The 26,576-nt window shown below is 37.8% G+C and overlaps 1 protein-coding gene across 2 annotated transcripts in view; it reads right to left on the bottom strand.

Moving 5' to 3' along the window:
• Window positions 1-26,576, bottom strand: part of TTC21B (tetratricopeptide repeat domain 21B) — a 73,573-nt gene that overhangs the window by 8,551 nt on the left and 38,446 nt on the right. For both annotated transcript variants that reach the window (XM_070422828.1, XM_070422829.1), the window contains 12 exons: window positions 25,674-25,898; window positions 22,546-22,784; window positions 20,357-20,429; window positions 19,640-19,750; window positions 18,763-18,898; window positions 17,080-17,186; window positions 12,329-12,517; window positions 11,126-11,236; window positions 9,546-9,627; window positions 6,415-6,565; window positions 6,064-6,225; window positions 3,769-3,964 (listed from right to left, as the gene is read on the bottom strand). In XM_070422828.1, the coding sequence (XP_070278929.1) occupies window positions 3,769-3,964; window positions 6,064-6,225; window positions 6,415-6,565; window positions 9,546-9,627; window positions 11,126-11,236; window positions 12,329-12,517; window positions 17,080-17,186; window positions 18,763-18,898; window positions 19,640-19,750; window positions 20,357-20,429; window positions 22,546-22,784; window positions 25,674-25,898 (1,782 nt within the window). The remainder of the gene's footprint in view (window positions 1-3,768; window positions 3,965-6,063; window positions 6,226-6,414; window positions 6,566-9,545; window positions 9,628-11,125; window positions 11,237-12,328; window positions 12,518-17,079; window positions 17,187-18,762; window positions 18,899-19,639; window positions 19,751-20,356; window positions 20,430-22,545; window positions 22,785-25,673; window positions 25,899-26,576) is intronic.

Genomic DNA, 26,576 nt, shown 5'->3' with positions numbered 1-26,576 from the left:
CTCTAATTTTATGTCTTTCAATAAACTTCCAATATGTAACTTGTTCTCATTAAAGAGTGGCAAAAAGGTTTTATTTGAGTGTCAAATCCACCCAACTGGCAGTAAATTCTGAAGCTGTGTGTGGGATGTTATCAGTTACCAAGCCTCGTCCTCACCCTCACTCCATGTGGCGTAGAGGGGAAAGAAAATAGAGGCCGGCTATGATTTTGTCAGTCAGATCCTAGGACAGCTCACAAAGAGAAGGACCCTGTAAGAATGTCCAGATCTTTTCACATACTACACATATCCTCCACTACACATTTAAAAATAAACCCTCTGATTTTAAAATCACACACCAAGTTTGATTAGAATGAATAAATTCCGCACAGCTTGATCACGGCTGAGTGAACCCAATAATAGTTTCTAAAACTGCAAATCTGCCCTGGCCGGTGTTGCTAATGGTTACAGCATCGGCCCTTGCACCAAAAGGCCTGATTCCCAGTCAAGGGCAAGTACCTGAGTTTTGGGTTCACTCTCCACCCCCGGTTGGGGCAACCAGGCAATGTGTCTCTTTCACACTGTTGTTTCTCTGTCTCTCTCTCCTCCTCTCTCCCTCCCTTCCACTCTCTCTGAAAAGCAACGGAAAGAATATCTTCAGGGGAAGATTAACAAAAATAAAACTGCAAATCTGAGTTATAACCCCGGCCTCAGACCCAAGATGTCTCTGGTGCAGACATCCTAATGCATTTGGCCAGCTCCCCTCTCTCATGCTCAGCAGCAACACTTTGGATGACAAAGGACAATACAGCTATGTTATCAACAACATGCTCTTATGGTTCAAGGTGATGGGATGAAAGCCAGTGGAAGCACTGCTGTGCTTAATGTTTTTCCTCCATTTCCTCCGACGATTCCTGTTGCACACCTCTTTTTCAATCAATCTGAATGTTGCACAGTGCTGTGAACATGCCGTTTCCCTGCCTCCCTGTCTTTGTTCCTATTTCCCCTTACCCTGCAATGCACTTTCTCCATCTCTGCCTGTGAAAATGCAATTTATGCTGCTTCTTCTTACATCATACCTTCTCCACAAAAGGGCCTCCCAACTCTCCTTATATTGTTTCCTACAGCACTTTTATTTGCAACTCTAGGACAGAATGTCATAAATTTTTTGTACCACAGTCAGTATGCTTACCTCATGGCCCCTAGATTATAAGAAACTTGAAGAAAAGGAGCTATACTCTGCTTAACTTTGTGACTCCCATTGTGCTTAGTACCATACTCACTGGCTGCTTAATCAATATTCATTATAGTTAATATTAGAGGCCCGGTGCATGACATTTGTGCACTGGGGGTGGGGGGGGGGGGGGGTCCCTCAACCAGGTCTGCACCCTTACACAGTCCGGGAGCCCTCGGGGGATGTCCAATTGACCGCTTAGGTCCACTTCCACGGGGAGTGGGCCTAAACCGCAGTTGGACATCCTTATCCTTAGCGCTACCGCGGAGGCGGGCCGCTGCACTTGCCAGCCATCAGCCCAGCTTGTGGCTGAGCAGCACTACCCCTGTGGGAGTGCACTGGTCACCAGGGGGCAGCTCCTGCATTAAGTGTCTGCCCCCTGGTGGTCAGTGTGCATCATAGCAACTGGTCATTCCGCCATTTGGTTGATTTGCATATTGCCCTTTTATTATATAGGATATGCAGCCTATGAGTTAAAAGAAAAAAGTGCAAGATAAAATTTGTTGCTTATGAAACTTCAGTTCACACACCAGTCTTTGGACAGTTCAGTCAGTAAACAGATTTGAGGAGAGTATATTACTAATCACATATGTAAGAATGAAGAAAAAAAATATTGTAGTCTCACCTACACAAAAACTGATCGTCTTTCTAGGAAATAGCTGTGTGCTGTCACTTGCTGCTTTTGTGTTCTTTCTCAGATCCCACAGTTTAAACTCTTACATTCAGGGGAACCTTTTTTTTTTTTTTTTTTGCCAAGGGCCATTTGGATCTTTATAACATCATTCACAGACCATACAAAATTATCAACTTAACAATTAGCCTGCTATATTTATCCAAACTTTTAATTAACTCACCTGTAATGCCTTAGTAGGGCCAGACCAAATGATTTTTTGGGCTTTATGTGGCCCACGGGCCAGATGTTCCCCACCCCTGCATTACATGCTAGGATGCTCCTTCACATTCGGTGGCTGTGACACCTTACTTGAAATGGTGCTTCATCATGTTCTTACACATTTTCTTGGTCTGACATGACAGTCCTATTTCTGGTCTCAGTTCAGTCAGCCACTGTCATCACCTGCTGCCTCACAGCCAATTCCAATGAGCGCAACCCCAGGGGACATTACTTCAACAGCAGCAGAAGGCTCTGCTCCAGGATGGGGCTGCTGCTGTTGCTATCTCGCTGTCTGTTCCAAGGGTGGCTTAGATGGTAATACAGTGCCACCTAGTACACTTGGAACCAAACAGCAAATGGGGCTATGGGTTTCCCCAAATCCCTTCAGGGTCTGGGAGGCAGGGGGAAAGGGTCATAGTGGGGGTCCTTGGTGGTTTATTGTTACCACAGTGACTTCTGAATCACAAGAAAACACAGCAAAACTCTGTAAATCTTATGACAGACACAAACTTATGAGTGGCTTACAACATTATCGAGTGAAGAACATGAAACCTAATGAGTATGCTTAGAACTAGTTATTACCAACTGCTAATGGGGTGGGTGCCTAGAGTTCCTTCCTTAATATCAAGTAATTAAAGAAACACAGTACCATTTGAGGAAAGGAAAATAGAACACCAGAGAATGAGAAAGACGGTGGGTCTGAGTGGGGAAAAGAGGAAGCCTTTAATATAATAATAATAACAATAATAATGATGATGTAGGAATTATTTCAGTGTTGCTAGAGATCAATGTCGTTATTTGCATGATACAGGTTGTCAGTATTGATCTCGCTTAGCCTTACATTTGGAAAATTTTCAAATTCACGTAAGTGAAAAGGTGAGCAATGCAGGCAGCCAGGTGTTTATTTTCTCTTAGAAACTTAAGCTAGGCTACATCAACAACACAGGACTTCTCCAGGGATAAAGCTGTTCCCTTGAGAATTAATTTATGCCCTTTCGAAGAATTTCCTTTCTCCAGAATTCACCATCCTAACAGTGATAAACACATAAAAACAGTGACAGTGTCTCTCTGGAGACAAAGGTACACTGTGTCAATTTATGCCAAACTATATACTTAATTTAAAAAAAATATTCAATTTTATAGAGAGAAAGGAAGAGAGAGGGAGAGAGAGAGAAACATTGATGTGAGCAGAACATTGATCAGCTGTCCCCCTGAATGCTCCTTTCCGGGAATTGAGCATGCAACTCGGGCATGTGCCCTGACTGGGAATCAAACCAGGGACCCCTCAATGTGCACTGGATAATGCCCAATTAACCAAACCACACTGACCAGGGCTATATGTCTAATTTTTAATACTAGTAAGTAATTAATTCAATTTTCAGAAAACAAACAACTAATCAAAACACATATTTCTATACCATCATCTATATATATAAAAGCCAAGCGACCAGAATGACCAGGAGGCTGGCCAACCTCCTGCGGCCCCTCCCCGCCACCAGCCCAGCTCCCTGATCCCCCGCTACCCTGATCAGGGGTGGGGACGGCCGACCTCCCATGGTCCCCTCCGGCCCCCGCAGGTGGACTGGACGCCCCCCATGCACAAATTTGTGCACCAGGACTCTAGTAGAAACATAACATAAGAAGTTGAAAAAGAAGATCTACGAACCTCAGATGTTGCTATTTCGGTAAAGGTATTCAATGCTTGCTCAACATTAGATTTCTGCTTGGTAGCCATCAGGCAATAGTTCTCCAGGACTCGAAGCTGTACGTGACCCTCAGCAGTCTGAGGTTTTAGTTCTTTAAGGAGTTTTTCTGCCGTTCTTACTGCTAATTGCATAGACTCTTGCTTCTCAGTTGAATTACTGTATTCAATAAAAAATAAATCTCTTATATCTGCTACTCACAAAGTCAAATTCATTGAGAATGAAATGAGATCTAGGTTTCTTTTTTTGTCATCAATTTATAAGTAATCCTTTTGAAGAACGTCACTCATTTTCTTCTAGTACAAAGCGCAGTTATAAAGTGTTTTTTAAACAAAATTAATATAGATTCAATAAAATACCATTAAACATTTATTCACTCTAATGTGAAGATAAAATTTGGACAATATCTACATGTGGTATTATCATTCTTGCTAATATAAAACTAGAATTAAGAATAAGTAGAATTATCCTATTATCAGTGGTGTATCTATTCAGAAAAAGAAAAGAGGCAGCAAAAAGTAACTAACATCACTGAAGCACCTACTATGTGTTAAGCACTGGATTATGTCATTCAATCTATGTTGAATCCATTTTATATGTGAGAAAACTAAGGCCTAAACAGGTGAAATAATTTGTCAAAGGTCACACAGTTAATAAATGGTAAACCTGGGATTTGAATCTAAGTTTGTCAGACATATAAAAAGTCTATTTTATTTTCCTCACTCAGTAGTTCCTTATCAGATGCTTAGAAACTATATATCTGTCAAAGGGTTGTAAATTTTAAGTGCAATGACAGTTTAAATATGTACTAGCATTTTTCTTATTTTTTAAACACATAGCCACACCCAGCTCTCTCTCTCTCTCTCTCTCTCTCTCTCTCTCTCTCTGTGTGTGTGTGTGTGTGTGTATATATATGTATATACATACACACATATATATGTATATATATATATTAATATATATATATATAAATTAATAAAAGAAAATTAAATTCTCAAAGCCCATTCAATAAAGACATTGGTCATTTTCTCAGGGCTTATGTTTTATCTCCTCTTAAAACATTTCACACTGCTGACTACCTTCTTCAAAGTTCCCCTCCCTCCACTCTGTAACCTTACACATTTTTTGGTTCTCTTTCCACCACACTGATTGGCCTTTTCTGACTTCCCTTCCTCCTCCAGTCCCCTTAAATGTTAGCATGCCCAAAATTTAGTTCTCAGATTTCTCTTACTACATTCTACTTGCAGAGAGATCATTCATGGGGTTCCAACCATCCACTCTGTGCACATGTCCTCCAAATCTGTATCTCCAGCTATGGCCTCCTTTCTGAGTTCTAGTTTTATATTTTCAACTACTTGCTGAAGAATAGCCTATAGACACCTAACAGTAGTTTACCTTAGTCTCTTCAAAACAAACATAAGACAAACATGTCTCTCCCTACTCTAAAACTTGCCATGGTCTCTAGAATCCAAGCCTTCAAATCTGTCATTAAAATGTCTCAGCATTCTGGTTCTAATTTACTCCCGTTCCCTTATACATCTCCCCTTGATTGCTTTGCACTGCTATGAGTTCTATGAATTCCTGTATCACTTAAGATCTGTTTCGTCAGAGATTGAATGCTTTCAGATACTGTCCTGTCTCCTAGGTAAATTACATGTTTCTGAAGGTAGAAACTACCCCTATACCTTACATATTTACATACTTATGCATCCCCCACCATACCTTGCCCAATTTAAGGAGAGGACAAGCAACAAATACAGGTTCGTAGAAGTATAATCACTTAACAGCAGTGTACACAGTGGCTTTGAAGTCAGGTAGAACTCAGCCCAAATCTTGCCCCCACCACTTACTAACTCTATCACATTAGACAAGTTAACTCTGAGCTAATTTCATAATACTGCTGTAGGGAATAAATAAGACAATGCATATAGAGTATACAGCAACAAGGGTATGGCATATAACCACCATCTCTTAAAGAGTTACTATTATTGGGTGGACAGTTTTGTGAAAGTGATCAAATTCTATAATGTACTTGTTTTTCACAGAGTAGGGGAGTGTATAAGTTTCTTCTGATTTAGGAAACCTACTAAAAGTAATTCATGCTTGCTACAGAGAACAGTTATTCTAGCTATGATTTTTTTTTTAATCTAACCCTTCATTAGTGCTACCCTAGAATTTAGTTCTCTTTTGTAAGGTGTCCTTGCTTATTATCTTCAATGTGTTTCTTAAAAAAGAGTAATTTGTCAAACACTACTCACCCCAGGTCTCTATCTAGATTTTCAAACACTTCACCTCCGACAGTTTCATTATCTGGATTCAAACAGATTTCTATCATATTATAAAGGGCATTTTGGCCCCATTCACTGTCTTTCCGAGCTTTATTAAAATGTCGAAGGGCATCATTTGGTTCTCCAGTATACCTGGTTAAATGTTAAAAAAATGACTTATTTCAATCACTGACTATAAACTTTAAGTCATTTATAGTTTGTTTGGTAAATAAACATATTCTAAAATGTAGACATTTTTCAAAACAAAGAAATGCATATTCTACTTTATTCACAATGAGGAAAAAAAATTATTATGTAGGATTTATTTGCCAATAGATTTACCAAAGATACAGTCCTTTACAGTACTGATATCCTGGCTCCAATTTTGCTCTGGAGTTACGTTTCTCAGCCATTAAGAAAAATCTTGGAACATCCTCAAGTTTTCCACATCTTCTTAGGAAATCAATTAAGCGAGATAATGTCATATAATTATCTACAAACAAAGAATACTTCAGATATAGACACATTTTATATCTTTTGTTTTAATGGTTATAATCCTACTTTATTAAAGTATAGTTTACTTTAAATGAAATACAATGTAAACAAAGGAATGACTCTGGGGTTCTAATCCCTAAAGAGACTGTGTGGACAACTGGATGATCAATCAAATGATAAAGGGTAGGTTGGTCTGATCATAGTGAGACAGGGTCTATAGGCAAATAGACAAAAATGCACATTTGCTGTAACTTACTTTTCAATCATTCCTAGGACCAAAATATTCTAGAAACAGTCTCTGTATAGATAACCTAAACTCCAACTGTAAAATTTAGGAGGACTGATGTGATTGTTCAGGGCAAGTCTGTCTGTGAGACAACCTTTTCCGTTTACTGCAGCACGCAAGGGGGTAAGAACAGTACATCCTAATGACATGTTTGGGGTGGTTGTTGGTTTTTAGAATTAATATAGCAGTCCTATCATGAGACAGAGCTGCAAGAACCTAGAGGCTGGAAGATCAGTAGGGAAATAGTACTAATCTGGGTGAGAAGTGACACAGGCCTTAATTAGAGCCGTGGGCTAGGAGAAGAGAGACTGGATGTGACACTTAGCTATTAAACAGACAGGACTGATGGGACTTGTTAATCAATTGCTGTGAGGGCAGAGGAGAACTCGGGAGGATTTGGAGATTTTGTGAGTGAAAAAGTGTAATCTTTCAAGAGAGCAGTAATTAGATCTATAAGGAGAATTTTTAACCAGCAAGGTTAAGTCAAATTGGACAGTACATTTCTCAAGTAAGCTAAAACACAGCCTTACTTTAAAGTACTCAATGTGCTACTGAGGGTGAGGAATAATGCACACATAAAGTAAGTAGATCATAGGTTTTAGAATTAATTCTGACAAAGCAGATCAGTGGATGAGTTTGTAAAGTCCTATTAGAAATCAAATAGAATACAAGATTCAAAACATAAAATATCACATAGGCCAGTGGTTCTCAACCTTCTGGCCCTTTAAATACAGTTCCTCATGTTGTGACCCAACCATAAAATTATTTTCGTTGCTACTTCATAACTGTAATGTTGCTACTGTTATGAATCGTAATGTAAATATCTGATATGCAGGATGGTCTTACGTGACCCCTGTGAAAGGGTCGTTCGACCGCCAAAGGGGTCGCGACCCACAGGTTGAGAACCGCTGACAAAGGCAGTAAAAACTTACTTATTTTGCATTTTTAAATGACTTAGTATTGCACAGCCATTCACCAATCCATTCAACCAATAAACGTTTACTTTGTACCATCTGTGTGCTTTACACCACAATGTGTTTGATGGTGGGGATATCAGATGGATGTGAGATGATCTCTGCAAACTTGGAGTTTACAGTTTAATGGAGATGACAAATATATGCATAAATACTTTTACCAAAATAATAGAATAATGTGATAAAGAGGCATGAGTGAAGTGATTCATTATTAGCATGACCAACTAATCCTGATTTTCTGAGACTTTTTTAGTTTTAGCGTTGAAAGCCCTGTCTTCCTGGAGACCCTTCAGTCTTGGGCAAATCAAGGTAGGTGGTCACCCTACTCAGCATCACATGAGATATTTTATGTTGGTGGTGGCAGTAGGTTGGGATTTTTATTTGGTGAAAGGTGTATATTTTGGATTATGTGTAGGGAAAGACATAGCGGAAGAATGAGGTTGGAAAAATTCATTATGGGCCCTAACTGGTTTGGCTCAGTGGATAGAGCACCGGCCTGCGGACTGAAAGGTCCCAGGTTTGATTCCGGTCAAGGGTATGTACCTTGGTTGTGGGCACATCCCCAGTAGGAGATGTGCAGGAGGCAGCTGGTTGATGTTTCTCTCTCATCAATGTTTCTAACTCTCTATCCCTCTCCCTTCCTCTCTGTAAAAAATCAATAAAATATATTTTAAAAAAATTCATTATGGGCAAAAGGAAAAAACCATGTATAGACTTGGAGGTGTGGTTGTGTGTCACTTGGTACTTTTGTAGTACAAGGTTGTTATACTGAATTTATAAATAATTCATTTTATATGTGCTTATCAACAGTCCAAAGTAGCCAGTCTACTAAGCTACTTATGTTATTGCCATTTTGGAGAGATGCTGGATGAGACAAAATTCATCTTCTGGATGAGTGCTTCTTCAAATCTTTCATGTGAGGGTAATATTGTCATCAATGGCTTAAAAATATTAACAAGGGGCCCAAACCAGGTGGATCAGTTGGTTGGAGCATCATCCCATACACTGAAAATGTTGTGGGTTCAATCCCCAGTCAGCATGTATAGAAGGCAACGGATCAATGTTTTTCACATTGATATTTCTCTCTTTAAGATCAATAAAAACATATCACACACATACACACACGAAGGGAGAGGTCTGTTTTTTACACACACATGTACACACAAGGGGACAGGTCTGTTTTTTTAAAGACATCAGGTTGGATTATTGGCTCAAAGGGAAATATTGCAATAGTAGAGGCCCAGTGCACAAAATTTGTGCACGGAGGGCGGAGGGGGAAGGGTGTCCCTCAGCCCAGCCTGCACCCTCTCCAATCTGGGACATCCCTCTCACAATCCAGGAATGCTGGCTCCCAACCGCTCACCTGCCTACCTGCCTGAATGCCCCTAACCGCTTCTGTCTGCCAGCCTGATCACCTCCTAACCACTCCCCTGCCAGCCTGATCGATGCCTAACTGCCCTCCCGTGCTGACCATCTTGTGTCCACATGGGGGCGGCCATCTTATGTGTTGGAGTGATGGTCAATTACCTCTTTATTAGATAGGATGGGAACAGCTTAAAACAGAAAGAATGAAAATATTATGTGCACTATCTTAAACAGTCATTCAGAAAAGGAGAAAGGGATAAAACAGAGTCTAGAACCCAAGGCAGAAATGGCATAACAGCCAAGAGGAGAAAGGGAGTTGAGTGCATTAGCCAATACAATCAATGAATATTTACCTGGCTTGCGTTCTAAAAGCTGTTGTAAATGAAACACTGCTTGTTCATAGTCCTGCTTCCTGAACATGAGATCTGCCATCATCTATAAAAGTAAAAGTTGGATCTAAAAATATTGCCATATATCTTACAAAGCATATTCCTCCCATCAAGACTTAGCACTAGGAGGACACGTTTGAAAACAGGAGGGAAGTTTACAGAAAGGAGCCCCTGACACGGATTAGCCCTGAGATCAGTGTAACAGAGGTTATCAGGATGTGAACAGAATTCTCTGCTCGCAAACTGAATTTTAGCAGAAAAATATGCTTCAAGTGGTTATATTAAAAGCAGAAATTTTAGGAAATTGCACACTCTATGTGACATCATAGAAAGATGCCTCATTGGCTTGTTAAAATGACAAGATTAAAAACAAAAACACTCTTAAATTCTTAATATTTCAAAGGAATTTCAAATAAGCAAGACCTATTGAGATTTTCTTATCATATGTCTTAAAGGGAGACTTCTTACAATTCTAGTCACATTTGTAGTAACCTTGAATAAACCTCACAAACTGTCATCTATATAGCTGTTTGAAAAGCTAACAAATACCTCAGCCCCAGTAAAAATGAAAAAAAAAAAGTTCTGTTTAAAACTCACCATCTTATCTGGAAACAGCCTAAGTGCCCATCAGTAGATGAATGGATTAGAAAACTGTGGTACATCTACACGATGGAATACTATGCTGCTGTTAAAAAGAAGGAACTCCTACCATTTGCAACATCATGGATGGAACTGGAGAGCATTATGCTAAGTGAAACAAGCCAGTCAATGAAGGAAAAATACCACATGATCTCACTCATTCATGGATAATAAAGACCATTACAAACTTTTGAACAATAATAGATACAGAGGCAGAGCTGCCTCAAACTGATTGTCAAACTGCAGTGGGAAGGCCAGAGAGAGTTGGGGGGCAGGAGGGAGGGGAGTAAGAGATCAACCGAAGGACTTGTATGCATGCATATAAGCATAACTAATGGACATAAGACACTGGGGGGTAAGGGAGGGTAGTGGTTTGTCAAGGGCGGGGGGGGGAAAAAGGATACTTATGTAATACCCTTTGTAATACTTTAAGAGGAAAATAAAAAAAATAAAAAAAAATAAAAAAAAAAAAAAAAAAAAAAAAAAAACAAAAAAAAAAAAAAAACTCACCATCTTAAAACAATAAAGGAAGTTTTTTCTGTAACTCCAAAAGTCCCACTGCAACTTATAAATTAGTCCAGCATGTCTGAGTACTTAAAAGTCAGTCTTTAGCAAATTATGACTTTACCGCATGACTGATCACACATCCTCTTACGCATAAAGAAAATTTAACTAGGCCCACGACAGCAAATCAGGCCTTATTTAGAAAAACAGGTTTACCATACTTATAAAATAAAAAAAGAATCTTAGTCCCCTTTGGTAAAATGTTAAAAATGTTATTTCTTCCAAAAGCCAACACGAGGCAGGCCTCTAGTTTAGCATTAGTTTTATGGGTAAAGGGTGACAGTCCCCCGTGGATCCTAAAACACAGCCGCCTTTACAGAACTGAAGACTCTGGGACTAACCATGGTGGCAGCCTCATTGTCCTGGTCACTCTGGAGAAGTAGAGCACAGTGCCGCAGGCAGGCCTCAGGGTCATCATGTGCCAGGTATAATCGTGCCAGCTCCAACATTATCTATGGACAATCAGGGCACGATTAGTGAGAGATTGGAATAAACAGTGCCTGAAGAAACTGTCTGCACACAGATTAACCTTTAGTTGATCAAAGTTATCGGAGTAAAAATGCCAAGCATGATAGATAGGAAAACTATAGGCACACTCATCTTTCTTTTCTCTTATACCTGAGGGGGGAAAAAAAGGAAAAATGGGTGTTAACTCACTTGAAAAGTAGAGAGACACAAAACATTGTAAAAAGAACACTGGCTTAAAACAGGAAATTAGATTCTGGTCCAAGATTTCCCATGATGGGGCCAAGTCTCTCTTACCTCTCAGAACCTGTTTTCTCATTTGTAAAATAAAAAGCCTGAAACAGACAATTCCCAAGGTATGCTTTATACTGAAACTAGAATTATAGCTCCTTCAGCCATCATGGAACCAGGTGCCTATTTGGTAATGCCTTAAAAAAGGTTATTTTTGCCTTATATCTGAAAGAATTGTATTAACTTCAAAATGCTCAATCCTTAACTTTAAATTCTAGAATAGGATTGCCTTTTGTTATACATCACTTATTTAAGTATTTAGCTATTTTTAGAGATTTCTAAGAAAAAAATTTAATCATCTATCAACATCTGAGAAATTGCACTTTTAGTTTATACAGTATATGTTTTCTACATCAATATTACCTTTACATTTACTCCCAAACTGTGCCATTTGAGTTAAGAGATTCAATCTAGTCATTTCTGCATATCCAGTAATTTAAAAAGAGGTGTACAAGGGCTGTGTAGTAAGCTGAATTGAGTCATCTAGAGCCAGATACTTATTTGAGACTGAGAAATTGTTTTAAAGTAATTACTAAAACACAAATGAATATTGAACATCAAAGAGCTTACAGATTTACTTTGTCACTTATTCCATCATAATTTTTAGATTCTAATATTAAAGGCATAACTATTTTGAAGGATTTCTAGACACAGTATTAATTTTTAACTTGTATTTTTGTTATATTTCTTTTCAAATCTTTTTTAATAAACTGATACAAATTTTACATTTGGAGAAATTAGATGACATCTGGAATAAAAGGTGCTTAAATTTTTATGAAGGTTCTGACCTTATTATCTGTTTCACAATGAACAAGCGCTTCTCTATAAAACTTAATTGCTTTTTCATAATCTCGCTGAGCAACAGAATGTTTTGCAATCTCTGCACAAATTTCAGCTGCTAAATGTTTCTGTGCAGGAACTGCATCTGGTTGTTCCATCTGAACACGTTTTAGTACCCGAGCTTGTAATTCTCGAGCCTAGGAAAAAATAAGGATAAAAAGGATTTTTTTTTAAAAAAGAAGTAGAAACTAACAAATTCTCAATATGAACACACAGTATAAACTTTACAGAAGATTTATTAAAGCATTATTGGCCCTTGAGCTAACAAATCCTGACCCAAAGAAAAGATCTTAGTTGAGGTCTTAAACATGCACTTGTTCACAAATGAGCAGCATGCCTATACTTTTCAACTGAAGTACTAAAAATCACTGAATCTTTCCCACTGTTATAAGGACATGTGCAGGAAGCTCACTAGGGAACAATACAACCATAAAACCAACATTTGGAAAAAATGTTCCACTCTTTGAAAGGTATTGAGGAAATGACTTAAAACATGTTATTTGTTATAAAGAAAAAAAAAGCATTCTGTTATTTGTTGTAAAAACGAAGAAACAGCAAAAGTAAAACAAAAAAATCTCTGAAATAGCCCAATGTCTAAGAATGGAAAATGGCTAATCAATTTTTGGTGTATACATACATATGGTCCTACACTGTTCACAGACAACCAGAAGGAAGGCTGGGGTCTTCCTCAGGGTAAGAATGTAGAGAAGGTTGCTAAATTAGAAGAACATTAGCCTTTCCACCCACAGATCTGTTTTCTGACACACTGAGACCTTCCTTTAATAAGTGACAGAGAACTCCTGTGCTTTAAGCCTGCACAATAAAATTTAACTTTGAGCTAATCATTCACTAATGCATTCATGTGTTCATGTAACAAACAGTGAATGTTCACCATCTGCCACACATTATGCTACACACAGGGAGACTTTTGGAGACCCCTGTCAAAATGCTGGTTGACAACTGGTGTTTAATGAAGCTGGTCTAAAGCTGAGTATGTTTTGGAATCACAGGTCCTAACATTAACTTAGGACATTATAATAAGCATTTTTCTGGAAATGAAAGAGAAAGGATTAGAGAATATTATTAGATACGGCATTTGGTGAAGGTTAAGACTGTTTCATGAAATTTTACTTTTTTTTTTTTTTAATATATTTTATTGATTTTTCACAGAGAGGAAGGGAGAGAGATAGATAGTCAGAAACATCGATGGGAGAGAAACATCGATCAGCTGCCTCCTGCACACCCCTCACTGGGGATGTGCCCGCAAGCCAGGTACATGCCCTTGACCGGAATCGAACCTGGGACCCTTCAGTCCGCAGGCCGACGCTCTATCCACTGAGCCAAACCGGTTTCGGCTGAAATTTTACTTTTATATGATGGAGTTGTAGCTACATAGACATGCTGGTAAAATCCACAGAAATGAATATTAAGTGAAAGAAGCATAACCAAATATAAGTCTGTACTTATCAATTAAAATTTTATAAAGTTATAAAATTTTTAAGTGTTTTATGGCATATAGATTCTTTATTTCTGATTTACTTAGATGTTTTTCACAGAAAAGATAATTTGCTAAAAAGTGATTTCCCCTAGAATTTTCCTGCAATTAAAGAATTAGAACTTCTGTTAGCTAAAGCTCAAACCCAAAACATTTGATAAATAAGTTGCACAGAATGCAAAACTCTTCTGGGTACATGAAAATGAGGTCAAAAGAGTGGTATTCTAGAAAGCAAAAATAGTGAGATGCTCTATGTTCTACTTCAAGCTCAGCGAAGATGTGGGGCAAATCAATGAGCAAATGACCCAGTCAACAACATTATTTAAGATCCACATGGAAACTGTACCAAAATTGAATACGATGTAGGGCATAAAGCAAGCTTTAACAAATGTCAAAGGGCTGAATCATTCAAACCATGTCTGACCACAGCGAAATTAAACTAGAAATAATTATAAAAAAGATAACAACAAAAAATGGAACTGACTGGAAATTGAGCACTATTACTTTTATTTTTTATACATAAACAGATTTTACTTCAAACCATATTTATAACTATATGCTACGAAAAATAACTGCCATATATTAAGTGCTTACTATGTTATTTCCATATACAATAGTTATCACTTTAAATTTTTAAAAATTTATCTTTATGGTTCAAAGTATTACAGATGTTCCCTTCACCCCTCCCCCATTGATCCCCTCCTTCTCATTCCTATCCCCTCCTCAGCCCTCCACCTCACTATTGTCTGTGTCCATGGATTATGTATATCCTATATAATAAAAGGGTAATATGCAAATCAATTTAATGGTGGAACGACCAGTCACTATGACACGCACTGACCACCAGGGGGCAGTCGCTTAACACAGGAGCAGATGCTTAACACCGGGGAGTGGGCCTAAGCTGTCAGTTGGACATCCCCTGAGGGCTCCTGGAATGTGAAAGGGGGCAGCCCAGGCTGAGGTATCCCCTGCTCCCCAAGTGCACAAATGTCATGCACTGGGCCTCTAGTATGCATATAAGATCCTTGGTTAACCTCTTTCCACCCACCCAACCCCCTTTTCCTCTTAGAATCTTCAGTCTGTTGCATGCTCCCATGTCTCTGGGTCTATTTTATTCATCAGTTTATTTTGTTCATTGGATTCCACATGTAAGTGAAATCATGTGAGACTTGTCTTTCTCTGACTGGCTTGTTTTGCTTAGCATAATATTCTCCAGGTCCTTCCATGTTTTCTCAAAGAGTAAGAGATCCTGTTTTTTTACAACTGCATACTATTCCATTGTGTAAACATACCACAGCTTTTTTTATCCACACATTTACTGATGGGCACTTGGTCTGTTCCCACATCTTAGTTATTGTAAATAATGCTGCTATGAGCACATGGGTGCATATATTCTTTCTTATTAGTGTTTCAGTCTTCTTAGGATATGTTCCTAGAAGTGAGATCCCTGGATAAACACTATACTTATAAATAACCCATGGGTCAAAGAAGTGATCAAAGTAGAAGTAAGGAAATATTATAAACTGAACAATAATAAACTTGTGGGGTGTATCTAAAGCAATGCTTAGAGATAAATTTATTACCTTAAATAAATAAGAAAAGAACAAAGGCTAACCCAGCCTATGTTACTACCTAATGGAGTATTTCAATAGTCTAGAAAAAGATTAGTAAACCATATCCAAAGATAGTAGAGAAAACTATTTAGTGAGGTAAAAAAGCAAACATTCATCAAGCCAGAAAAAGAAAAAGTTGGTTCTCTGAGAATCCTATCTAATAAAGAGGGAATATGCTAATTGACCCTCATGCTGTTGCAAAGATGGCGGCACCCACAGCCAATAAGGAGGGAATATGCTAATTGACTGCCCCGTCCTCAAAGATGGTAGTGCCCACAGCCACAAGATGGCTGCAGGGGAGGGCAGTTGGGGGTGACGGGGCCGGCAGGGGAGCAGATAGGCGTCGATCAGGCTGGCAGGGGAGTGGTTAGGGGGTGATCAGGCTAGCAGGCAGAAGTGGTTAGGGACAATTAGGCAGGTGATCAGTTGGGAACCAGCAGTCCCGGATTGTGAGAGGGATGTCCAACTGCCGGTCCAGCAGTTGGACATCCCCCAAGGGGTCCCAGATTGAAAAGGGTGCAGGCTGGGCAGAGGAACACCCCTCCCCCAGTGCACTAATGTTGTGCACCAGGCCTCTAGTATTATTATAATAAGCCCCTGGCATAACTGATCATTAATAACAGAAGGAAAATGACCAATATCAGGACTATAAAAAAAGATATTTCTACAGTATTTGTAGATTTTCAACGGTTAAGATATAATGAACAAATATGTCAATTAATTTGACGATTTAATGAAATAAAAAATTGCTTAAAAATATAGCCATCTAAACCAACATAAGTGAAATTTTAAAATGATCACTCTAAGATCCATTATAGATGTTGAATCCATTAATAAAAATCTTCCATCAAGAAGCCTTGAAGTCCCAATGGTTTTAATATCAAATTGTTCCAAATGTTAAAAAAAAAAGCATCAGTCTATAGATCAATATCTTTCATGAACATAGATATACAAATCTTGAACAAAATACTAGCTAATATCTTTAAATTCCAGTTATTGTTTTAAAAAAACTACAAAAAATGACATATTTCAAGGCTATCATGGTGATTTAACATCTGAAAATCAATTTTATATATCACATTTACAGAAAAAAAAAATAGGAGAAAAGTCACATGAATATCCTGATAGATGTAGAAAGTGAATTATGATAAAATTTAACTTATAAAAATTGTTAGCAAACTAGAAATGGAAAAATCATTAAAAATATCAGCTACTTAGGGAATAGTTCAAAGGAAAGGTGTGCAAAACCCCTACAGTGTAAACAACAAAATATTAAAATAAATTAAAGAAGATATAAATAAAGGAAGAAAAAAAAATTCATGTCAAATCCCACCTATCATGACTTCACAAAAGCTTTAAACCAAACTTCCTCAGCTGTAAAACATAATTAAAAAATCAACTTCCCTATTTGTTATAATAATTAGCAATAATATATTTAAACTGTATAATCCATAGGCATTCAATCATTTCCAGTTTGACTTATTTTCTGTGAATGATGGGTCAAAAGAGATTGGTTTACTCTTACATGTGGCATATTTCCTTCTGCATCCATCCTCCACCTACAACCACCCTCACAAACAAATGCATTTACCTGTTGTAATGAAGTGATTGCATCACCAGGTCTTTCCATTTTACTGTAAACTTTTGCTAGAAGAACTTGCAAACGTCCATCTTCCATGACAGCTGACAATTCATTTACTATGAAAGAATTGAATACATTGGGGGAAAATATTAATTTTAAACAAATGCTTACATTTTTCAACCAGTTTTAAAAATGGTCTTTGAAAGAATGGTTTTGAAAAATAGTGAACAAAGTTAAAAATTTTTCAGTCAGTTAACTGAGGAATGGCCATGCTTGTTTTTTTGTGTGTGTGTTTTTTTTAAAGATACAAATAGCTTGGAAGAAAAAAATAAAGAACTGGGTAAAAACTGGAGGTTTTTCTTAAGACATATATTTAGAAATAACAATGTAATAACTTAGTTAATAATTTCAATTTTCATTCTTAAGTATATAAAATTTCTGCTTATTGAAGTCATCTATACTAATAAAAGCCTAGGTGGCCCTCGCGCCCTCACGTGATGCCCCCACATCATCACAAAATGGCTGCCACAAGATGGTTGGCAGGGGAGGGCAGTTGGGGGCGATCGGGCCGGCAGGGGAGAGCAGTTGGGGCGACCAGGCTAGCAGGGGAGGGCAGTTGGGGGTGACCAGGTTGGCAGGGGAGCAATTAGACATCAATCAGGCTGGCAGGGGAGCAGTTAGGGGGCAATCAGGCTGGCAGGCAGAAGTGGTTAGGGGCAATCAGGCAGGCAGGCAGGCGAGTGGTTAGGAGCCAGCAGTCCCTGATTGTGAGAGGGATGTCCCAGATTGGAGAGGGTGCAGGCTGGGCTGAGGGACACCCCTCTGTGCATGAATTTCATGCACCAGGCCTCTAGTTAAAAGATAAGATAGAATATCTGCTGCATGTAATGAAGAAGTGCTGTTTTTTAAAATAATAGATTATTTGATAGGCTATGAATCATAACCAGTAAGAACACCAATTGTGATGCCAACCAGTCTGGTTTCAAATTTAGGCTTCATCATTTATTAGCTATTTAACTTTGAACAAGTACTTAACTATTCTGTGCCTCCCTTCCATGTGTAAAGGAGGGGAAATAATAGTACCTATTTCATAGGGTTTTCGTATAATATTTAAAGTTAATAAGTGCAACGTAAGTTACCATATGCAAAGCAATTAAAATAAAGTGTGGCATGTGGTTAAGTGCGATTTAAATATTTAGTATTATTACTTTGTGATCTAAGAGTAGTAAAAGAACCCTAACTAACAGAAATATGTTTCTTCCACCATTTAAGAAGTACGTGGTCTGTGCCAGTCGGTTTAAAGTGGTTTATTTAAATTATTTCTTTAATGTTACATTATTGATGTTTCTGTTTCTCTCTCTCTCTTCCTCTCTGAAATCAATAAAAATACATTTTTTAAAAACTTATAATAAAAATGTTTATTTGTTTAAACATCAGACATAGATGCAATTTAAAAGAACTTTCCTTTACGTCATTTTGGGAAGTATCTTTCTATAACACAATTAACTGTTTCATAAATCTGTTATAGATTTTTCAAATGTCTTATTTTAATAGACTGATATTCAGATCAATGAAATAAACAACTTCACATATAAAATACTGGGAATACAAATACACATTTATATAATACAAAAATAAAAAAGATAAGGTATATCAGGTGTACTTTTTTTCAAATCAGGAATATTTTCATACCAAGTTCATGAGCTAGAGCATGTTGAAGGACTTTTTCTGCTTTGTCATACCATTTCAATTTTAATAAAAGCTCTGCCAGGTCATAGCAAAGATAATTTTGTCCATTTTTCAGTGCAGCTTCATAGTAAGTGATTGCCTAAACAAAATCCATTTTGGTTAGGAAGAAAGAGGCAGTGAGAATGGCATTCAAGCATAGGTAACTTACACACAGATTTAAAACATACACATAACTGAAAACAACCACGGAGAAGCTTAGGCATGTGTCTGCATTACCAGTTAACTATGCTATTTTCCTCAGAGAATCAAACATCACACAAGGCAACTAGCATTTCTTGTATAAGTAGCTTATTAACAGAGTGCTTGGTGAAAAAAAAATTAATGGTTTTATTCCAGAAGCCAGTGAACTTTATCAAATGCAAATACTTTACTAGCTGTTATATAAATGTTCAACAGTTACCAGGAATAGAGCAAAAATACAACAACTAAAGAATATCCATTTTCTCTAAGAGGCAAACAAACTAACAAAAACCAAACCCAACCCTCGAAGCACATAGCTTACCAAAATTCATTCAGAGAAAGGACATCTATTATGCTTTGTCATATAATGAAAGAGATGTTAATAGCAACTGGTTTAGTGATTAAGAATTTAGGTGTAAGATGAGGCCTGAAGTAAACTTTAGTCCAAACAGACTTTGCAAAATGCAGTGAACAAGAATTTGAGACAAGAGAAAGCCTTTAGCACAAATTCCAGCTCGTGGACACAAATTTGGAGTTTTACAACCATCAAGATACAAACGGTGTTTGCTGAAGGCCTATCATAGAGCAGACTTTGAAAAATTTGACCCAATAAATATATTTTAAACTATAAAGTACTTGCCTTTGAATAGTTATGAGTTTTCACAAGCGCTTTCCCAACTTTGCTTGCCAGTGTCCCATCTTTTGGGTTTTGATTTAATGCTTGCTCATATGCTACTATGGCTTCTTCAGGCTAATGTTGACAGACACAAAACATAGGCAATAGATACAGAGCTTGGCTGGATTCCACTAATGGCAACATTTATATAATTATGTTTTTCCTTTGGAATATTTAATAAGATTAATAACGCATGTATTTAAGTCTAGAAACCTTAATAATTTCAGAAAGGTGACAGTCACCAGCATAGGTATAACTTATCAGTATATTCCCACCCATGTTAATTGTCTCTTGCCTTCATAAATAATAATCTGAGAAAAGTTCTTGACTTTTCATTTCTGGCAGTCATCACAAAAGCCAGATAGAGTCAGAGGACTGCTTCCCTTTGAAGAAAACACCACATAGCTAATAGTTTTCTTCATCCTTCTGTTTAAAGGAGCCTCTTAACTTGCTTCTGATACCATCTCTATTTTAAATAATGATAGTGTTGAATTATTGGATCTCAATTTGAAAAGAAAAGCATGCTTTTATTGTAATGGTTGTCTCCTTTCATTATGATGACTGAATCTTGAATATTTCAAGTAAACATTATTTAGAAAACCAAATTCCTTTTAATTTGGGATGCTATACTAATCACAAAGATTTTTTAAAAGTCTAAGTTCAGTAGCATCAGAAATTTACCTCTTGAATATTCATGTATGCATCTCCAAGGAGAAGGAAAGAATGAGGGCTGGGCATTATTTCAGCAATTTCTCTGGAAATCAGACCAACACTATTTAGTATATTGAATACAAATATCTTCTTCTAAAAGGTAAGCACATTTATTTCAATTACCCAATAATCTTCAGAGTACCTTCTACATATCCAACAGTGTAACACTGTGAAAAACACAAACAAAAAACAAAACCACCATACCCACAACCAGACTTTTTATGCTAGGTCAATCATTTTTTCATTAAGTCTTTGCATTTTCTGAAATGCAGGAAACAGAGTACAGGTGGATAAATTGTATCCAGAAATATATTTTGTTATGTTTAATTTTGAAATGACATGGAAGTAAAGGTACCAAAAAGAATGGAGTGGCGGGGGAGGGGTGGAGACACACCACTTATTCTCCTATGTATCTTGAGCTCTGGTATTCATGGCATTAACCATGTGCTGAAATGAGTTACTTTAAAAAATATCCAGTCTTCTACTTTAATATTTCCTGTTTATTTTTTACCTGCAAAATTTAACTAGTAAAAGTCAAAATACCAAAGTTACTCAAATAAGAATGTGATATTAAGTCTTTAACATATAGTATCTCATTTACTAGTATTTGGTCAAAAACTCTTATGAGAAAGAATTATTGTTTTGATTTTACAGATGACGCTGTTTGTCTACAGCCAATGTGTCAGATCTGCCTGAAACAGAAACCTATACTTTTAACTGTTATATTATACTGCATTCAAACAAAGCAATCCTATTTGGAAATACTTTCATCATTAGAGATGATAGTTAGTGCTCATCTTTAGGAAATGTGATGTAGAAACTTTAGTTCATCTATCTATATTAAGGTACTGCTCCCTTTCTTTGAATCACACAGCACCTACAAAGAATCTAAGCATGGGAGGAGGGATGGGAGCAGTCTAGAAAGGATCAATGGGGGAGAGAAGGGGACATGTCAATACTTTCAACAATAAATATTTAATTAAAAAATAAAAGGATTTAAAGAGACAAAAAAAAAGAATCTGAGATTTCTGAGCTTTGATATATATATATATATTAGATGAACCAATTTGACTTGGTTTGACAACTTAATTCATCAGTATTTTACTGTTTTCAAAAGTTAAAAATGTTAATTTTTCTCTTATGTGGAATGTGTGCATGTGTTTTTATCTGTTTGTCCAGGTGGAAGAGTAAAAGCAACCTCTGTGTGTGCATGTGTGTATATGTCCGTGTGTATGTGTTGTGTATCCCAATAACTCCTAAGGGCATCAGAATATAACTTTTAATTAATTTATTTTTATTGATTTTAGAGAGAGAGGAAGGGAGAGAGAGAGAAACATCAATGTGAGAGAGAAACATCGATTGTTTGTCTCCCACACATGCCCTGACTAGGGAATTGAATCTTAAACCTGAGTATGTGCCCTGACCAGGAATCAAACCTGTCACCTTTTGGTGTATGGGATGACATTCAACAACCTGAGCTACACTGGCCAGGACCACAATATAACTTTTAAAGTCCCTGTCCTTCCACCAAGGAACATTTGTAATCCATACTTTAGTGTAGTATATACTAAGCCATAATTCTTTTTCTGTATCTATAATAATAAAGGCATAATATGCTAATTAGATCAGACAGCCAAACAACCTTCTGGACATCTTTCTTGGTGACCTTCTGGACGAAGCTGGGGCTGCGAGGGCTGAGGCAAGCACCGCGCTGCGAGGGCCGAGGCAAGACGCCTTGGCTGTGAGGGCTGAGCCTCTGGCATGAATTTCATGCATCGGGCCTCTAGTCTATTATATTAAGGAATTAAACATGACCATCTAGCCCCTGAATTGATGTTACATTACATAATTGTCTTAAATTATTAATACATATAACTGTTGTTCGTTCCCTTCCCCCAACAGAAAGATGTCTAAAAGTAACATCTGATGAGGGAGGAGAACTGAGAAACCAGAGTGAGTCACAGGTTGAAGTAATCATAAGTATTATGCTTTGTTTTTGAGAGAGTAGCTTGGCTAGAGTGACTGTGGTTGATGGTAGGAGAAGGAAGTGAGAACATGAAGGCAAGGATCTATAAAGTATCCACAAAACACTTAAAAGAGAAGTAAAACAAATTTGGGAATTAATTTTAGGAGGTAAATGCATTAAAATAACCATTTACCTATAGCAAGTGATATATAACATTTTCTCTTTTCTATGCTTCAGGTATATATCTGCCATTTTTTCTTTGACCTCTATGAAATAAGGCTGTTCGGATGTAACATTTTGAAGCATGCTTAAAGCCCGCTCAACATCTCCTTGGGCCAGAGCTAGGTCTGCATTAGCAATGGTAACACGCAATTCTTCATATGTCCCAGAAAATTCATGGATAGCATCTTGTAACACTTTTGCTGCCTCATGCTGTAAGGATGAAATAAAAATAACATTCAAAATATTCAACAAATTATACTAGAAATGAGGATTTTCTATGAAAACAGAATGAACAAAAAATGCTAGCACAATTAGGATATTCATGATGGATTTTTAAAAAGCACAAAATTTAAAACTAAACACAGAAACCAAATTCAGGTAACACTATAAACACTGGTTAGCTGAGAAGTGTTTACATAACTGAGACAACAGCAGTTGCTACACAAGAGACACCACTACTATAATTTAACTAGAGGCCCGGTGCACAAAATTTGTGCACAGGGTAAGTGGGGGGTCCTACAGCCCGGCCTGTACCCTCTCGCAATCCAGGACCCCTCAGGGGATGTCCAACTGCCTGTTTAGGCCTGATCCTGAGATAGATCCTGAGAAACAGGCAGTCAGACATCCCTCTTGCAATCCAGGACCGCTGGCTCCTAGCTACTCACCTGCCTGCCTGATCACCCCTAACCACTCTGCCTGCCTGCCCCTAACCACTCACCTGCCTGCCTGATTGCCCCTAACTGCTTGCCTGACTGCCTGATTGCCCCTAACTGCTCACCTACCTGCCTGATCACCCCTAACTGCTCACCTGCCTGTCCGATCGCCCCTAGCCGCCTCTGCCTCGGCCCCCACCACAGCAGCTTCATTCGGAAGGACGTCTGGAATGACATCCAGAAGGTCGTTCGGCTGCCCAGTCTAATTAGCATATTAAATTTTTATTATTATAGATAAGCATTTACTTTGCACCCAGCATTGTATTAACCTATCTAATTCTCACAAACAACCTGTAAGGTAGTTACTATTATTACCCCTACCCTGCAGTAAGGAAATTGAGATTTAGAGAGTTAAGAAGTTAACAAATGATAGACCAGAATTCAAGCTCAGGCAGCCTGACTCCAAAGCCTAAATGTTAGCCATGTTCATAACTACCTCACTGATGCGATCTAGTCCAGTCACCCACTGCACCCAGTGGCTCCTCATTAACTAGCAGACTCCTTTATTATCTATGTCAGGACATCATTTTTCTTATACCTCAGGTGAATGTATTACTTCATTTCCAAATTTGTACCTCAATGAGTCTAAAATGTTATTTAAGATTCATCTCAAATGTCATTTAAGAGCCATTTCAACTTTAAGTATTATAGAACATTTGGATTTCAGAAATGTTAAGATGTGAAAAAACTAGCACATCTTAGAATCAACTATTTATGCATGGCAACTGGTTCTTTTTATTTAAATTCATTTTATGTTCATTTACTAGTGAAAGAGAAGTTGAGACTTGACAATTATCTAGACCAGGGGTCCTCAAACTATGGCCCGCGGGCCACATACAAATACAAATATTGTATTTGTTCTCGTTTTGTTTTTTTACTTCAAAATAAGATATGTGTAGTGTGCACAGGAATTTGTTCATAGTTTTTTTTTAAACTATAGTCCGGCCCTCCAACGGTCTGAGGGACAGTGAACTGGCCCCCTGTTTAAAAAGTTTGAGGACCCCTGATCTAGACACTAAAGGCCCGGTGCATGAATTCATGTACCGGTGGGGTACCTCAGCCTGGCCTGCACCCTCTCACAATCCAGGACCGCTTGGGGGATGTCAGAGGCCCAGTGCAGGGATTTGACCCGATCCCCACAGGCCAGGATGAGGGATCCCACTGGTGCATGAATCCATGCACCAGGCCTCTAGTATGCATATAAGATCTTTGGTTAATCTCTTCCCGTCCCCCCTTCTCCCTCCCCTCTGAGATTCATCAGTCTGTTCCATGTTTCCAAGTCTGTGAGCGGAGCATCTGCCCCCTGGTGGTCAGTGTGCATCAAGGCTACTAGCTGAACACTTAGCATATTAGCCTTTCATATATATAGACTAGAGGCTCAGTGCACGAATTCATGCATGGGTGGGGTTCAGCCAGCCCGCCCCAATCAGAGCCGATCAGGCCGGGCTGGCCAGGGAGAAGGTCCGCAGGCGGTTGGTGGAACGGCCCCGCCCCCAATCGGGGTGGGGGGTGCCATTGGGGGCGGGGCCAGCCAGGGGGAGGGGCCACGGGCGTTTGGCCGGCTGGCTCTGCCCCCTGGTCAAACTTCCAGTTGAACTCCCAGTTGAGGGGACAATTTGCATATTAGCCTTTTTTTTACATAGGACAGCCTTCTTAACTTCCACTGAAATATAAAAATAAATTAGCAACTGCAATCCAAAAACCAGGTATCAATGACATTAAGTTCTTCATTTTCTTGAATTCTCTCAGAATTACCTGCTGTCTTCCATCTATCCATCCATTCATCCATCCATCTGTATTATTATTTTTTTAAAGCATTTGATTTTATGGCTGTCCTATAAGTTTATCGAAGTTTTTATTCATCCACTGGTTCTTTTGTTTCCTCAAGTACTAGAATTTCAGGTTGGTACTTTCATTTTATTTCAGTAGTACTTGTGTGTACATGTATGTTTGTGTGTGTGAAGCCTTTAGGAATTCACAGAATTATAACTATATTATATTGTTACCTTCCATGGTAGCTGGGGTAATCATACATTATAATGCTATTATACATATTAATACATTTCATAATATGTCATATTACATTGTATTGTTACTCACATTACGTTATATTATGCTATATTATGTTATGCTATGTTGTAACATTCTATGGTAGCCAATCTAAGTACAATGATACTAAATGTCTTCCAAGTGCAAACTATGTCTAACTTCAGGGGCTTGCAAAAAGTACATGATTTGGTGAAAAGTAGTGAGAAATAAATTTCCTAAATTTTACTACTTGATCAGGATAGCTTTTTCATTTCCTACTAACATATATATACATATATATTAGTACTTTTTAAATAAAAAGTTCAGATATGAGTCAATGAATTAAAACTTGACTTACCTGTTCTCCATTTAAGCAGTAAACCTCTACCAACTCAAGAAATATTGATAAACGATGGCTTGCATCAACTTCAGTGTTTTTGTATTTTGATTTTGAGGAGGCTTCAATTTTCCTCACTCCTGGTAAACTCATTGCCGTGTGTAGAGTTTTAATGGCCTCTCCTATTTCTCCCATTTTCTTTTGTGACTGAGCTTTTATCAAATGATATAAAGGATATTCTCTCACCTGAAAAAATAATATTCAGAAATACTTCCTTGGAGTGCTTACAACATCAACACATAATTACAGTCCATCAAACATTAAAATGATAGGATCTTTGAGGACAGCCTGTGATTATATACATAAGGTCTATTTCTGTCCTTTTATTAACTTTCTGATCCAATATTGTATTAAATCAAACTCAGGAAGCCTGCCACTGCCTAGCATCCCTCTGGATGAAAAACCAGGAATTAAGTGCTTCTACTACGATAGAGGAGAAAATGCAACAAAGTACTAAGGCTAGAAAATATATTCTAAAATAATTTGAGTTTTCAGGAAAGGAGTTTCTTTATCTGGGACTTCTGGTACTAATATAAAGTCATATTTCTAGAAACAAAGTTTCCCCCCTTTTCTTTATTTTTAAGATTAAACATTTTAGGATACGTTAATCAAACATTGGTCTTAACCATTTGGTACTACTCAGAAACATGAAACAAAGCTTCTGTCTTTATTGTAGCTAGCAACAGTGTATACAGAAAAACAAAATGACAAAAATGAGTGAGGAAGGAGTCAAAGAAGATGATCCAGAATGAGTTGAAGTAGAGCCATTTAATGCCTGGGACAGCTACACTGCTCTGTAAGGCTGTGTTTCTAAGTCTTAGTTACCTATGAACTCTGTGTGAACACTCCTGCTTATCTCTTCTC

The sequence above is a fragment of the Myotis yumanensis genome, unplaced genomic scaffold, assembly GCF_028538775.1.
Source record: "Myotis yumanensis isolate MYYU_CA2020_CCGP unplaced genomic scaffold, mMyoYum1.0.hap1 SCAF_8, whole genome shotgun sequence".
NCBI lineage: Eukaryota > Metazoa > Chordata > Mammalia > Chiroptera > Vespertilionidae > Myotis > Myotis yumanensis.
The sequence above is the reverse complement of the archived record's forward strand: the minus strand, read 5'-3'. Positions and strand labels throughout refer to the sequence as shown.